The 13,975-nt window shown below is 41.9% G+C and overlaps 1 protein-coding gene across 1 annotated transcript in view; it reads right to left on the bottom strand.

Moving 5' to 3' along the window:
- Nucleotides 1-2,171: 2,171 nt before the first annotated feature.
- Nucleotides 2,172-13,975, bottom strand: part of BRCA1 (BRCA1 DNA repair associated) — a 77,153-nt gene continuing 65,349 nt past the window's right edge. Inside the window, 6 exon segments of the mRNA XM_051994357.1 lie at nt 2,172-3,435; nt 4,251-4,311; nt 4,713-4,786; nt 8,659-8,713; nt 12,342-12,425; nt 13,803-13,843. Of these exon segments, the coding sequence (XP_051850317.1) occupies nt 3,314-3,435; nt 4,251-4,311; nt 4,713-4,786; nt 8,659-8,713; nt 12,342-12,425; nt 13,803-13,843 (437 nt within the window). The 3' untranslated portion in view covers nt 2,172-3,313.

The raw sequence follows: 13,975 nt of genomic DNA, 5'->3' as shown, positions 1-13,975 counted from the left end.
TGTCAGCTCTGGTTGCAGGGACTCATTTTTTTGTGAGAAGCAACAAGATCAGAGCTGGGGCGAGAGCTGCCCTGTCCTTGGCAAATAGGTGGGGGAAGGGAGGCAAAGGTCAAGGCTTGTGTCCAAAAGGAGCAGATTGCTGTAAAACAGGGCTGTTTAAAAAAGCAAACCAACCCACCATGGTTTTAAACATCTCCTGTACGCAGAGCCCAGACACTTGGTTAATTCCCTCCGGAGGAAGGCTCGGGGCTCTCTCAGCAGGCTTATTTTCAAGCTCTTACAGTTTAGAGGAATAGGTAAAAGGATTGTAAACTGCAGGAGGGCAGGGCCCACTCTCATTTATTGTGCCTTTGGCTTCCTTTGGCAGTGCTTGCCAAGAGGTGCTTAATCAAACAGAGCCTTCTCAGCTAGAGACTATTACACTCCCCGGTCCAAGATTTCCTTTAGTTGTGGGCTCTCCCTCCGCTCGGACTGGCATGATTTGGGAATTGTTACGCTGAAAAATTTATGGCCCTGCAGTCAACCTGGGGATGAGCCTTCCCGGACTGAGCTAGTCCAGTCTTTGCTCATCAGACAGTTTCTCACTGGGCCCTTTGAATTGAAAACATTTTAATGGGCTTTAAAGCTGACTTTCACAGAGGTTTTCTCTGCCCTTTGGAGAGAGTAGTAAGTATTAATATAAGCTAGGTGGCCTAGTGGACAGGCCACTTACTGGACCCAGAATGAGCCATACCCATGTTCAAATGCAGCCTCAGACACTGTAACCCGATGACCTTAGTTTTTCTATCTGTAAAATGGGGACAATAGTAACCTGTTCCAAGGGCCGTTGTGAGGATCAAATGAGCTCCCTGTAGAGAATGCTATAGGATGGTTAATGAGAATCTTTCTACAAAGATAAGGGGTCAGTCTCCCTCCCCACTTCCCCATTGCAGTTATTCTAAGTTTTGAGTCTGAAATCAAGGCCAGGGTCCAAAAGGGCAGCTGATGGCAACCCAGGCTCCCTTCTCTCCTCTCTAGCAGCAGATGCTTCCTGAAGGAAGTGAGTACAGGTTTGACAGACGGCTCAAGCCGAGATTACTATGTGAGCCCACAGAGCACTGTCCACTTGGTCTAGCTGTTTGCTCACCCCAATTTGCTCCTCTGTAAATGAAGGTGGACGCCGGCGATGCTGTTTGAGTGGTTAGTGGCTATAAGAGTTATTAAGAATCCCCATTAAATCGGCTGCAGGTTCTAGGAGTGAAAGCATTCATTCATTCCCGAATTATTAGTTGCAAAATGAAAGTTTATTGTTAGATAGAAATCAGTTTACCCAGAGACTGACTTCTATAGTAGCAGATCTATGGAAAATAAGAGTTTTGCGCTGAGAATGCAGTTCTTAGTAGACAAAAAGGTCCTGGTAGCTGAGTGAGCTGCAGAGGCCCATCTGAAAAAGACCTTCGTGGATGGAAACTATTATATTGGGTGTCTTGGTGGGGGCTGGGACAGCCAAGCAGGTCAGACCCGGTGGGGGTTGGGACAGCCCTAATCTCCTATGGAATTAACACTTCAAAGGGGTGCTTTTTGACTAGGATTTCTAATTGAATCAAAGGCTCTGGCATCCTGGAAAGATAACTTATCTGGGGGGGGGAATATGTCTTCCCCAGAAGGGGCTGAGAATCTGAAAAGGAGCACAGATCAATAGGAAATACAGTTTAAAGGGACCACAACCCACTTCAAGGGGACGGTGAAGTGCTCCAGTATCCCAAGAAAATCCCTGAGGAGCCATGAGTAGTTGAGGACTAGACAACTGAGGATGATGCTCAGCTCCATAGGCAGCCAAAGGGACACGAGGTGGTGGAGAGGACTCGGTTTGGGCCAGGAGGGGAAGGGGCACTGGGGTTGAGGAGCTACAGATCTTGGTTCCAGTCCAAGTCTCCTCCAGCTCCTGTCCCGGCTCTGACCAAAGGGGCGAGTGGTCAGTTCTATAGCGGCCCATTTTCCCGCCAACATCTCTCAGGGACCGTTTTAAGTGATGACCACCAATGGGTGAGTGGGGCTAATGATGGTCCCTCTCAGGATAGGGTAGTCATTTCCGCTTAGGGCACATGCTATTGTGGGGGAGCTTTCTCCTTCCAAAGGATTGGTGTGAAGACAAATGAGATGAATGTTCATGACAGCAATCACAATCTAAATTAGGAGAAGCATTTGCCATCAAGTTTATTTGCTGTTGGATTTCACAATATTTACAAAACCTACTTTGCACAATCAAATCATGATTGCCTGGGTACAGTGAAATTCTGGGGGAGAACTAGTCCTTCACATGACTATAAATGGTCTTAGATAATAAGTTTATAGAAACACTTTCTCTTTCTCCAGCAAGGAAAATTATTTATGAAGCTCTATGATTCAGCATCTTTTTCACCTTAAGAAAAGCAATATCACCCCTCTTGTCCTAGGACCTGTCATTTTAGAGACACTAAATATTCATATCAAAGATCTTATATTTTTAAGTTAATGCTATATATCAGAGTTGTGGTCATAAATGTTATTTATTACCAGTGGTGAAATACAGAAACAATTCCTTTGAGACCCAGCACACCAGTGTTAAGAGTTTCTTTGGGGATTAACCAGTTAGAGGCCAGATTTTGGAGGATGTTTTTCCAGAACTTCTGCACATTGTGCCCCTACATTTTCAATTATACCATTTCTGTTCCCCTAAATTCCTTTTAAATGATTCAATAGGACACTTAGGAAAACGAAGAGCTACCTCCACAGCTCAAAATCACCCAGTGAGAGCATTTAGGGGTAAGGTTAGAGTTGGGAGTTTGGTTAGGGTTTAAAGTGTCACACCGATTCCTAGGAAGCCTCTTCCTCCCAACGAAAGCTGAGCCCTCCCCTGTCCACATTTCACAGCAGCTAATGCAGAGAAACAAATGACTCCCAGGAGGCTGAGCACATACCCCAACCTCAAGCCCTAAGCCCTGGAGTCACTTTCACAAATGTCTGTGTCTGACCTCCCCTGGAGTAAATAAGCAGAGACAGGGCTGTCTGATAAATAATGAATCAGCATCTTTTCTCTCTCAGTGAAGAATCTGCTTTTAAATTCTTTTGTAGGTGACAAATCACCACATTTTGTGCTCAAGGAGGATTTGAAAAAGGAGACTTTGAAGCAGAAAATCTTTTAAAAAGGCACATACACACGAAATGTTTTGTAATCAGGACTGTACAAGGCCAGGACAAATGGAAGAAACCCCATGTGCCAGGGAAGCTGGCTCCCGGGGCTGGCCTTGGCAGGGTACAGGGAGACCAAGTCTCCACCTCCTGCCCTGTAGGATCAGCAGCAGCCTGAGGTCTGGGTTATCAAGTAGGTGTCCAGCTCTTGGCGCTGGTAGCAGGCGATGCTGTCCAGCACCCACTCCCGGGTCACTACAGGTGCTTCACATATCAGCCCAATTCCTGAGGATGACACAAGAACCAGAAATCAGGATTGTGCCCTCTGGCACCCAGACTTTAGGGTCTGGCCGACACACCCCCTGAGAAGTTTTTACAAGAGCTTTTGAGGCCCCAGCAAACACTTTAGTCTGAAGCTCTCTTAGCACAGACCCTAACAAATCAAAGCGTAGGCTGACCTTCCGGGGAATAGTGCAAAGTCTCACTTCTTTGCCATCTTATTGTTACTCAATCAATACTTGTTCAGTACTATAATATGCCAGAGACTGTGCTAGAAACTGCTTTAAAAAAAGAGATTCCCCCTATGCAACAAGAGAACTGTTCGGTTCTGCAAACATATATTGTATCTAGGATATACTGCAACATATCCAACATATAAAGGACTGCTTGCCATCTAGGGGAGGGGGTGGAGGGAGGGAGAGGAAAAAAATTGGAACAGAAACGAGTGCAAAGGATAATGTTGTAAAAAAAAAAAAAAAAATTACCCTGGCATGGATTCTGTCAATATAAAGTAATTATTAAATAAAAATTAAAAAAAAAAAAGAGATTCTGCTATCTTGGAGTAACAACAGATTATATTTGGAGTCAGATTCACAATCATCAAGGATGGAGGAGGCGTGCTACAGAGGAAAGAGGGAGGAGTGAATCTGAGCACTAAGGTCTCGACTCTGATGTAGCCCATCTGAGTGACCTACAGCCCCTGCCCAAACAGGTTTCCTCTTCTGGGAGAAGGACTGGACTCAATGGTCTGCGCTCCTTCCTAGCTCTAGATCGGAGGTGCTCTTACAATGTTATGTGTGGTCAGGGGGGGTCTGCCTTACCTTCAAAGCTGCTGTCATCTTCCCAGGCATCGGGCTGCACAACCACGACTGGAGAAGAGCCCTGTGATATCCAAGAGGAAAAGCCATTATCTCAATCCTAAAGGGGAAGGGAAAGAGGCAGAGTCCAGCCATGCTACTCCGGGGTCTGCCGCTGGGAAACAGCATCTGGCTGTTAAGGGATTCCCAGAAGGGGAATGGCCCCACTTCTCTGGCACTGGGTTCTTCCTAGGGAGCCATGGGAACACCCCCTGACACACATACTGTCCAGCAAGGGGGCATGATGAGCTCATCTCCAAGGTAGCTTTTCTTTTGTGATCCCAAGGGTTCTTCAAACTGAAAAACACGGGGCAGGGAGCCGGGGAAGGGGAAGGGCGCGCCCACAAGTGCCTCGGCTCTGCCGGGGAGCAAGCGGTTCATCTCGCTCTCTGGCCCAAGCCCCTTGCTCTGACACACAACACTCACCAGCCTGGGTCTCAACAAGGAAGGCTTCCTCACCACCGAAGCTCCGCACAGCCGCACCATCCACTCGAGGTGATCTACAGGGGTCACATAAACCACGCCATGACAACGCTCACCTTGGTCAGCCTTAGCACTTTCCAAGCCTCTGCTCTTAATTGTTTCTGCTCTTGTTGTCAAGGAAGAAGTCCCTTCCATACCAGGCCACCCCCTGCCTTTAAAGGAGCACTAGACTAGGAGACATGATCTCATGGAGATTCTTCAGGGAATCAACTCAGCTAGGAAGATTTGAACTCAGATCCTCCTGACCCCAGGACTAGTGCTCTATCCACTATACCACCTAGCTGCCCTTGAAGTCCTTACTTCTTGAACTTCTTTTGGACTATTCTAATTAGGATCACAGATTCAAAATTGGAAGGAATATTAGAGGACCCCAAATACAGCCCTTTCATTTAGCAGATGATGAGACTGAAGGCCAGAGAGATGAAGTGATTTAAGTCATATGGGGGATCTGAACCCAAGTTGTCTGGTTATAACTCACTCAGCTGTTAAGTAATAGAGCCATTTGATTCCCAGGTGACCTTTCAGTTCATTAACTGCTAATGACATCCTTCTCCATGCCATTTCATTCACATCTTGGCAGTTTACTTCAGGTCCCATTTTCACCTGGGTTTACAGCAATGTCAAGCCCACCACATGATCTCCTTTTGCCTCTTCCAGGTTTATCCTTTCAGTACATTTCGACTCATTAGGGTATCATTTGCCCTTAATCCTAGAATCTTGGTTTTGACTACATGGTCCACTATTTTTTTTTTTTTTCACTATTCATTACCCTGGAATTTCAAGGACTCCTGATTTTTTACATCATTAGCCATACAAGTCAATCCTTTTTCCTCTACCCTAAGACCTCATTCTCTCTGGCACTATCAGGACCTGAGTGTACTATGATAGTTATTTCCTCTTTCTCACATACTTTCTGTCTTTGACTTTCCAGTTGTTTTTAGAAACATAATCAAGTTTCCCTAATCTCCCCAAAGCTGCCCCTCATTTCCATTCAGCTACTACACTATCTCTTTTCCCCCTTTTATTACTAAATTTTTTGCTAAGGCTGTCTGCAACTGGTGCTTTCATCCAGTAACTACTCATTAATTTCTCCAACCCCTTCCTTCCACTCCCTCAGAAACTTCTTTCTCAAAAGGTCATGAATGACTTACTGTCAACTCTGAACATCAGCCTTTGTTTCATTCCTCATCTCACTTGACCTTCATGTTGGTTCTGGCAGAGCTGACTATGCCCTCCTACTACAATCTTCTTGGATCTCTAACTAGCTTCCTAACTTCTCTGTCTCCTTTGGGGGTTGCTCAGTTTTCTGACATGGTGACTTCTCAATGTGGGGCTCTGCTCTTTTCCATCCACTCTGACATCACCTCCACATGGTGCTGGACTTGCACCTCTCTGGTAAGACTGGTTGTCCTGTGGCTGGGTCCTTTCTGTGTTCTCACCATCTAATCCACCGTCCACATGTGCAGTGCTGGTTCTCCTCCTTCCCCATCCAGTCACCAAGACTCTGCCAATCCCGCCTTTGCATATCCATCCCCTTCTTTTGCGTCTCCCTGGACTATTACTGCAAGAGCCTCCTCCTATCCATTCTCCTGACACTGTTTTCTCCCCCTAATCCATCCCATCCTTCACATGATCGTTACTATGTTTAGCTCTGGTTACAACATTTTTCTATTCATTTCTTCTGTGACTTTATAGGGTCTTTAGAGGAACTTTTTTTGTGTGGCATTCAATGCTCTCCCACCACCTGGGATCCCATGACTTCCCCCTTTTTTTTTATCATGAACGTCCCCACACTAAGCTCTACTAGCCAAGTTAGTTTACTCTCTGTTCCCTGAACATAGCCCAGCTTGCTGCTCCCTTTGACCACACTGTGCCTTATGACTGGGATGGTTTTCCTTCTCCACCATGCCTACTGAATTTCCATCTATCCTAAAGCTCTCTTAAATGCCATTTTTACTAGGAAATCTTTCCAGATCTTCCCTTTTTAGAAATAATCTTTCTGTTTGTAGCTTGCATTGAAACTCTCCAGGACATGTATAATGCAATATGGCATTCATATTACAGTTCTGTTTGTGTCTCATCCTATAGCTAGTCTGTAAAGTTGTGAGAAGGAGAAGACTTATTCAAACCTTGTTTTTTTCTTCTTACTTTTTTTTTGTAGCATGTAGTTAGTTAGTGGATCTAAATAGCAGATATTCAACAGGTGTTTGTTAAAGTAATGAATAAGAGCATTTTAGTAGCTGTTCCACTGCTGAAGGGGCTATGTGACGCAGGGCAATCTCTCTAAGCCTTAGTTAGAAGGATGATCATTCACTGAACTGGTGACTGCTTACTAAAAGCACAAGTTCTTTTTAGAAAAAGAAAGTGATTTAAGACAGCTTTAATCAAACTTGGAAACTCTACTTATAAAGCTAGCAGGATTTAATTTTAAAAGGTAGAGTATGTGATGAAAATAGATTCAACAAATGAGATACCAGACTTGACAATCTCTCATGAATGACATATGTGGGGAAAAAAAATCCAAGATAATTTCTATTAATTTGCTAAATCATTGGCTTAGAAACTACAGAGAAGGGAAAAAAAAAAAAGGCAACCTTTTCTCCTAAGCCTGAGTCAGTAATTGACAATCATGGCAGAAGAGAGCACCACACTTAGTGGCAATTACTGCAAATGTCAAGAGACAGGAGGATAATTCATTCAGTCAAAAAATAAATGCCACCCTGGACAGAGCATCACCATGCTAAGAAGAATCAGAATCTACATGCTTATGGGATAGTGGCAGCCAGAAAGTGCTTTCTGAAGTCGGGTCATTTGCAGAATTGATTCACTGTGTGACTTTTGCAAGGAGAATGAGAGGAAGAGCCAACAAATGGGAGATCTAACTTTTTGCTATGTCTGCATAAATTCTTGCATGAGGTTTTATATAGGCTTCCCTTCTCATCAGCCTACAGATTAATAAGAAATATAAATGACAAGAATGAGGGTCAGAGATGTTGTAAGCCTCCAGTGTATCTTTGAATGGGATGGTTGAGACCAGGCTATTAGAACTTTAAACAAAAACTTCCTGAAGGAAGTATGGTGGACATGCTTCAGGCAAGTTTTCATTATATAAAAGAACAAATTAATCTCAAATGTCTTAAGAAGAATAGATCTGGAAATGTAATAAAGCCCCATCAATCGCCAATAATAAAAGAAACTAAAGACAAAGAAAAATGTTTAGTCTACCTCTGTTGGACTCCCTGGTGGCTGACTCAGTGCATCACTGATATAGGCTTCATCTTCTAAGTTGAGGAAGGAGACTTCAGCTATGGAATCTGAGCAGGGGATGGGTGTGTATGTGTGTATGAGAAAGAGATAAAATGGGAATCTCTGGTCTGAAGAGGAATCAACTGAATTATTATAATTGAGATGCATAGAGTGATCTAGGTGAAATTTAAATTAGAAAATGTTTATCAAAAGCATTCCTTCCAATACTGCTGCTCTGAGCCTATGGAAGGCCCCTACCCCAAAGTCAAACTGCAGCCATGTGTTCTTTCTTGTTAATAAAGTATTAGAAGGAATGTGTGGGCAGAGAATGCTGTCTGATTCTCAATTATTATAAACACCTAAATCATCTTCCCCCTCACCGATTAATTTCCCTTTTTCATAATGCAAGAGTTTTAAAAAAATATATTATTTCTCATTTTTCTACTCCAGGTTTGGATACAGGAAAATCTCTAATCTCAAAGTTGGTGAGGCTGGGAATCCTCATCAATCTGAAGAGGTCTTTGGGAAGTTGGACATGGACAAAGGCTAGTTGATTCTACCATATTCTTCTTGCCTTAGGTTTGGTTGGTGCAAAGGAACAGCTATAAGGAGAATGTTATTATGTAGACCCTTAGTCTTTTACCTGTTGACATATCTGTAAATGGTCCATAGCAACAGATTTCAAGGCCCTTGAAGATCTAAGGAAAAGGAAATGAAAATCAAGGAATTAAAAGAATTCTTTAGTCACTGAATGAAGTTCTTGAGAAACACTTTTCTCTTCCTTTAAATTTGATAGCTTCTACTGTTATTTCTTAGAAACAAATCTTTTTGCTCTGTTTTCTTTCTGCCTATAGTTACCCAAGGGCAATTTCATATAGCGGAAAGGTTTGACCAGGAATCAGAAGACCTCAGTTCCTAGCCCAGCTCTGCCATTTACTAATCTTGTGACCCTGAGCAAATCATTTAATTATACCATTTCCTCATTTATAATATGGAGAGGATTGTGTCTATCTGGTCCACCTGGTAGGATTGATCAAAGATGAAGTGTGCTAAAACACTTGTAAACCTCTATATCACTCTGGCAGGCTCTCTCAATTTGGGACTGTTATGTATTTCATCATTCAGGTACATGTGGCCTTCTGCAATAGAATGCAAACATTTTTTGAGTGGGAATTATTTAATTTTTGTCTTTGTATCTCCAGCATCTTGCATGGCAGTGGGCAAAGTAAAATAACTGTAGGCACCTAGTTATTTGAGCTTCTTGAGAAAGAGAGGACTAACCTCACCTTTCTGTGTATCCCCAGCATTTAGCACAGTGCCTAGAATGCAGGAATCACTTATTTAATGTTTGTTGACTAATTGGCAAACGATTTATCTAATTTTGTTATTGTTGAGGCAATTGAGGTTAAGTGATTTGGCCAGGGTCACACAGCTAGGAAGGCCAAATTTGAGCTTAGGACCTCCTGACTCCAGGACTGGTGCTCTATGCCAGTTCTAGGGCATCCAGATGCCCCATGATTGTTTATCTATTGGGGAAAAGCACTTGACTCTATACATTTTTATCAACTCTATACCTTGGATAACAGACAGTGAGAAGAGGAATTTACTGTGATTTTTCCTGGAAGTCAATTCTTTCTCTGTCCAATATTTTGGATTTTCTGGAACCTCAATTGCTCATTTTATCTACTGTGAAGTTCTCTATTTCTTGTTTGACCAGAGACTCTTCCCTAATCTTTGTTTCTGAACACTATCTCTTTGCTAGTTCTTCTAATTTGCTTATATGATTTTTATTATCTACATCATTTAAAGCATTTGGAACTTATGAAGATAAATGATGTAAGATGTAGGTCTAAACATAATTCCTACCAGATTCCTTTACTGCTTTCCCAGAAGTATCTATTGAAAACCTAGAGTCCTTTGCTTTATGGAACACCATGCTATTGAGTTCAATTGTGGTCCACTTGTCTATATTCAATTAGTACCAAACAGTTTTGATAATTACTGTTTTATGGTATAGTTTAAGATCTGGCAGTACTAGGCTCCGCTCCTTTCTAATCTTTGTCTTTATTTCCTTTGAGCTTCTTGACCTTTTGTTTTAGGTGAATTTTATTTTTTTCCTACTTCTCTAAAATAACCTTTTTGTAATTCAATTGGTATGATACTGAACCTGTAAATGAATACAAGTATTCATTTTTTAAATTATTATTTTTTATTACATTAATAAGGCCCCCAAAATGACTTGCCAATATTTAACCTTTATTTCTATAAAGTTTTAATAGGATTTCTCTGTGTCTTAGCTAGACTTTCAAATATTTTTACATTTTATAATTGTTTCAAATGGATTTTTATTTCAAACAATAGTGGTATAAATGGACATCATTGCTTTATCCTTGATCTTACTGAAAAGGCCTCTAGGGTTTATTATAGATTATGCTAATTCTTGAGTTTAGATAGATATCATTTAACCTATTAAGGAATGGTCTGTATTTCTTATCTCTTTAAATGTTTTTAATATAAAGAAATATTGTATTGTCATAAGCTTTTCCTGTATCTATTAACCATGTGATTTTTACTATTTTTGTTATTAATATGATCAGCTATATTTATAGTTTTCCTAATACCAAATCAAGAATTCCTGGCAAAAATCCAATCTGATCAGACAGCATTTTCCTTTTAGCTGTTGTAGTCTCTTTGTTAATATTTTATTCAATATTTTTTTATTAATATTCCTCACTATATTGGTCTATAATTTTCTTTCTCTTGTTTTGTATCTCTCCAGTATAGGTATCTCATGGTAAGAGTTTGGGAGAATCCTTCCTTTCCCCACTATTGAAAGTAATCATTCCTTTGCCTTTGTACTGAGCCCAAAGTTCCTTCATAGTCAGGTACAGAAAACATTATCATTTTCCAAACAGCATGGGAATTCATCTTCTTTTGCTCTGATTGTTTGGTCTCTAAGGAAAGGAGCCCATATCACCTTATACAGGTGATTTCCCAATTTCTCTTAAACCTTAACAGAGTAAAGTCTCTTTTGAAAATATGCATTTTTGGAAATTGAATATACTTGAGATGCTTAATAAATGCTCTTGAATGTTGAAATAGATGATTTTTCAAAGTTATGCAAGGAGAGGACACTAGTAACATTAAAAAATGACAATCCCATTTTTTTTGGCCAAGAGAAAGTCTCCAAGATGAAGAGGGTGTCATGCTACTCACAGCATTCTATGAGGTCTCTTCCCCCTGCTCAAAAGGGACAATTATGAAAACGCTCTAAACTTCTACTCCTTTCTCCCTTTCCCTTAAAGTTGGAAAGAGCTTAAAACCCAAAAGGAGGTTAAAATGAGCTGCATAGGCTATTACTTCAATGTCACTTTATAGCTTTTTGAATGAAAAGGAATAACTGTACTCTCATTATAAGTGATGGATCCCATTTATACTGACTGTGCCACCTGTGTGAATGAAATATGTGCCTTAACAGCATGGCCTCTAAAGCCACTGGCTGGGAATGTCACAGACTCAAGCCACTCAGAATACTCAAGTTCTATGTAGGCATCTTGTCTGAGCCAAGTGCTACGTGAAAAGTTTAATGATCGGATATTTTCAAATCTTATGCTTGGTTGACATTCACTGACAAGGGCCTCTAATGAGAAGATAAGAGATTTGCAGTTTGAGCTCCTCGACAAATACATTTCTCCCTGCCAGGGAAAAACCACTGTGACATTTAGGGTCTTCACAGTTTTATCACTCTGACCAGCCACTTTCCATCACTGCCATCCAAAGGTCCCTGCACATGGAAAAAAAAAAAACCCAAGTAGGCAGCAACAAGAACAGTTAAAGTATGTGTGTGTGTGTGTGTGTGTGTGTGTGTGTGTGTGTGGTGATCCGGGGCTAACTCAGACTTACCTACAATGTGGTAAAACAAAACAATTAGCTATCTTGTGCGCAGCTCTCTGGGAAGGTAGTTCAATAGGAAGTAAATGACATCAGTTTCTTTTCAATGCTGGGAGATAAAAGCCTAATCAAGGGCCGAGTAGGTAATGGGGTTGTTTCTGAGGCCAGACTGACCCTTGGATTCAGAGTGATAGGCCCTGCACTCCAGTGGGAAGGGAGCCATTCTCAAATGTGAGACTGCACTCCTTCCAAAGAGATGGAACTAAAACATCATGGTGGAAAGCCTGAGCCAGGAGCATGAGCCTTTGGCAAGCCTGGAAGGGCAGGTGGCTCAGGTTGGGGCACAAGCAGTTACCAGGACGGGGCAGAAGCCATGCTGGCTTCTTCCTGGTTAAGGTTCCCCTCTCAGGGAGGACTTCTCCCCAGTGGCCGTACCTTCACTCCCTGGCTTTCTCTTGCTCTCTCTGGGCCTCGGTGGTTTCTTCCATTGATGACATCTCCTCTGACTTCAAAATCACACTGTAAAAGAAAAGGAGAAAGAAAAAAGATGGATCTTTGGCTTTTAGCTGGAAATTGTATGACTTTTAGGGTAAAGTTTTTCTGGGTTGCTGTTTGTTCACAAAAGTCACTAAATTTGGCAGGCTAGCTAGATGAAATGACTGGCACCTCAGCTGCTGCAGGTAGTTCATCAAGGCAAATCTGTTGGCAAAAATCTGCAACTGGCTTCCCTCCTTACTAGGACATAATGGATTTAAATTTCCAACATCCATCTCTTCTTGAAATATTGCTTAGCATTTAGATTAAACTGATAATACTTTGCTATGTAATGATAACAAATATCCCCCATCTTTTAAATAAAATTGCATACTGCCCTTTTGAAGAGAAACTGAGAAATTTCCATGGTTAATGAAATCTGGAAAACAAAAAATGGGCTTGAAGGAGAATGGAAGGTTGCTACTACTTGGGCTTGAGAAGGGAGCAAATGAGCGAAGAAGGAGAAGTCAAAGGTCCTTGGTTAAAGTCAAACCAAAAAGTGCTAATCAGTGTTGGGGAAAAAGGAAGGGAGGCCAGATATCCTTTGCATTTATGTTTCTGACAAAAGGAGGCAGCATGACACCGAAAAGAACTCTGGAGTCAGAAGAGCTCAGTTTAAGCCCTCCCTGCATGTATCGCTCCTGCCCAACATTTCTCATCTGAGATATGAGGACACTGGATTAGGTGGTCTCCAAGGGCATCTTCTAGCTCCAGAGTGGCCATTCCTATGGCATTAGGACAGCAACATGTGATACCTCTTTGGTCACCTTCACGCCTAGTCGCAGAGCCACCTGGATGGGCAGAGCGTGCCATGAGAAGCTCCAGCAGCCATATTAGATGAATGGCAAACGTGCCTCCCCAACTCTGTTCTGGAATTATTCTTCCTCCTACAGGCCGTGTTATTTATTTCTCATAGCTCCTAAATGATCAACAGGGAGCCTTTTCCTGAGGTCGCTTTACTTTTAAATAAGTCCCAGTGGCTTACTAAAGACAGATCTTGCTTTAACCACAGCAATGGGAAAGTGTCCATGTGTACAGTCATGTTGAGTCTGTCTCTCCCCTCTTGTTCTGTGGTGTCTATCTCTCCCTCTCTCAAAAAGAGCTATTCTTTTTGAAGTTCTAGAGAATGATCACAATTTTTCTGCTGTTAAAATATAAGTTCCCCGAGAGCAGGGACTCATCTTTGGATCCCCAATGCCTTGTATGGATGCATAATAAATGCTTGCTTGACGCTTTCGTGGGCTAACTCCAGGCTCCTACTTGCCCAGTGTGTTCTCACCATTGTTACTGCCTTTCGCCAGTAAGTCTTTCAAACTTCTTGGCACAAGGCCTATCTTTAATTTTGGGACATCAAAAACCTACCTCAGGTAGCACCTTTCCTTCTTTAAAAGACTGTATCACCCCTGAAAAGAAGATCATAAAAAGAAAGATTATATACAATAGGGAAAAAAAGAACACTTTCTGACAACAATATGGTCAAGAAGCATTTTTGGGAAAGTGAAATGTGAAGAAGCAGAGGAGAGCACACAGAAACA

This window comes from Antechinus flavipes, chromosome 4, assembly GCF_016432865.1.
Source record: "Antechinus flavipes isolate AdamAnt ecotype Samford, QLD, Australia chromosome 4, AdamAnt_v2, whole genome shotgun sequence".
NCBI classification, from domain to species: Eukaryota; Metazoa; Chordata; class Mammalia; order Dasyuromorphia; family Dasyuridae; genus Antechinus; species Antechinus flavipes.
This window is presented reverse-complemented; position numbering and strand designations above follow the sequence as displayed.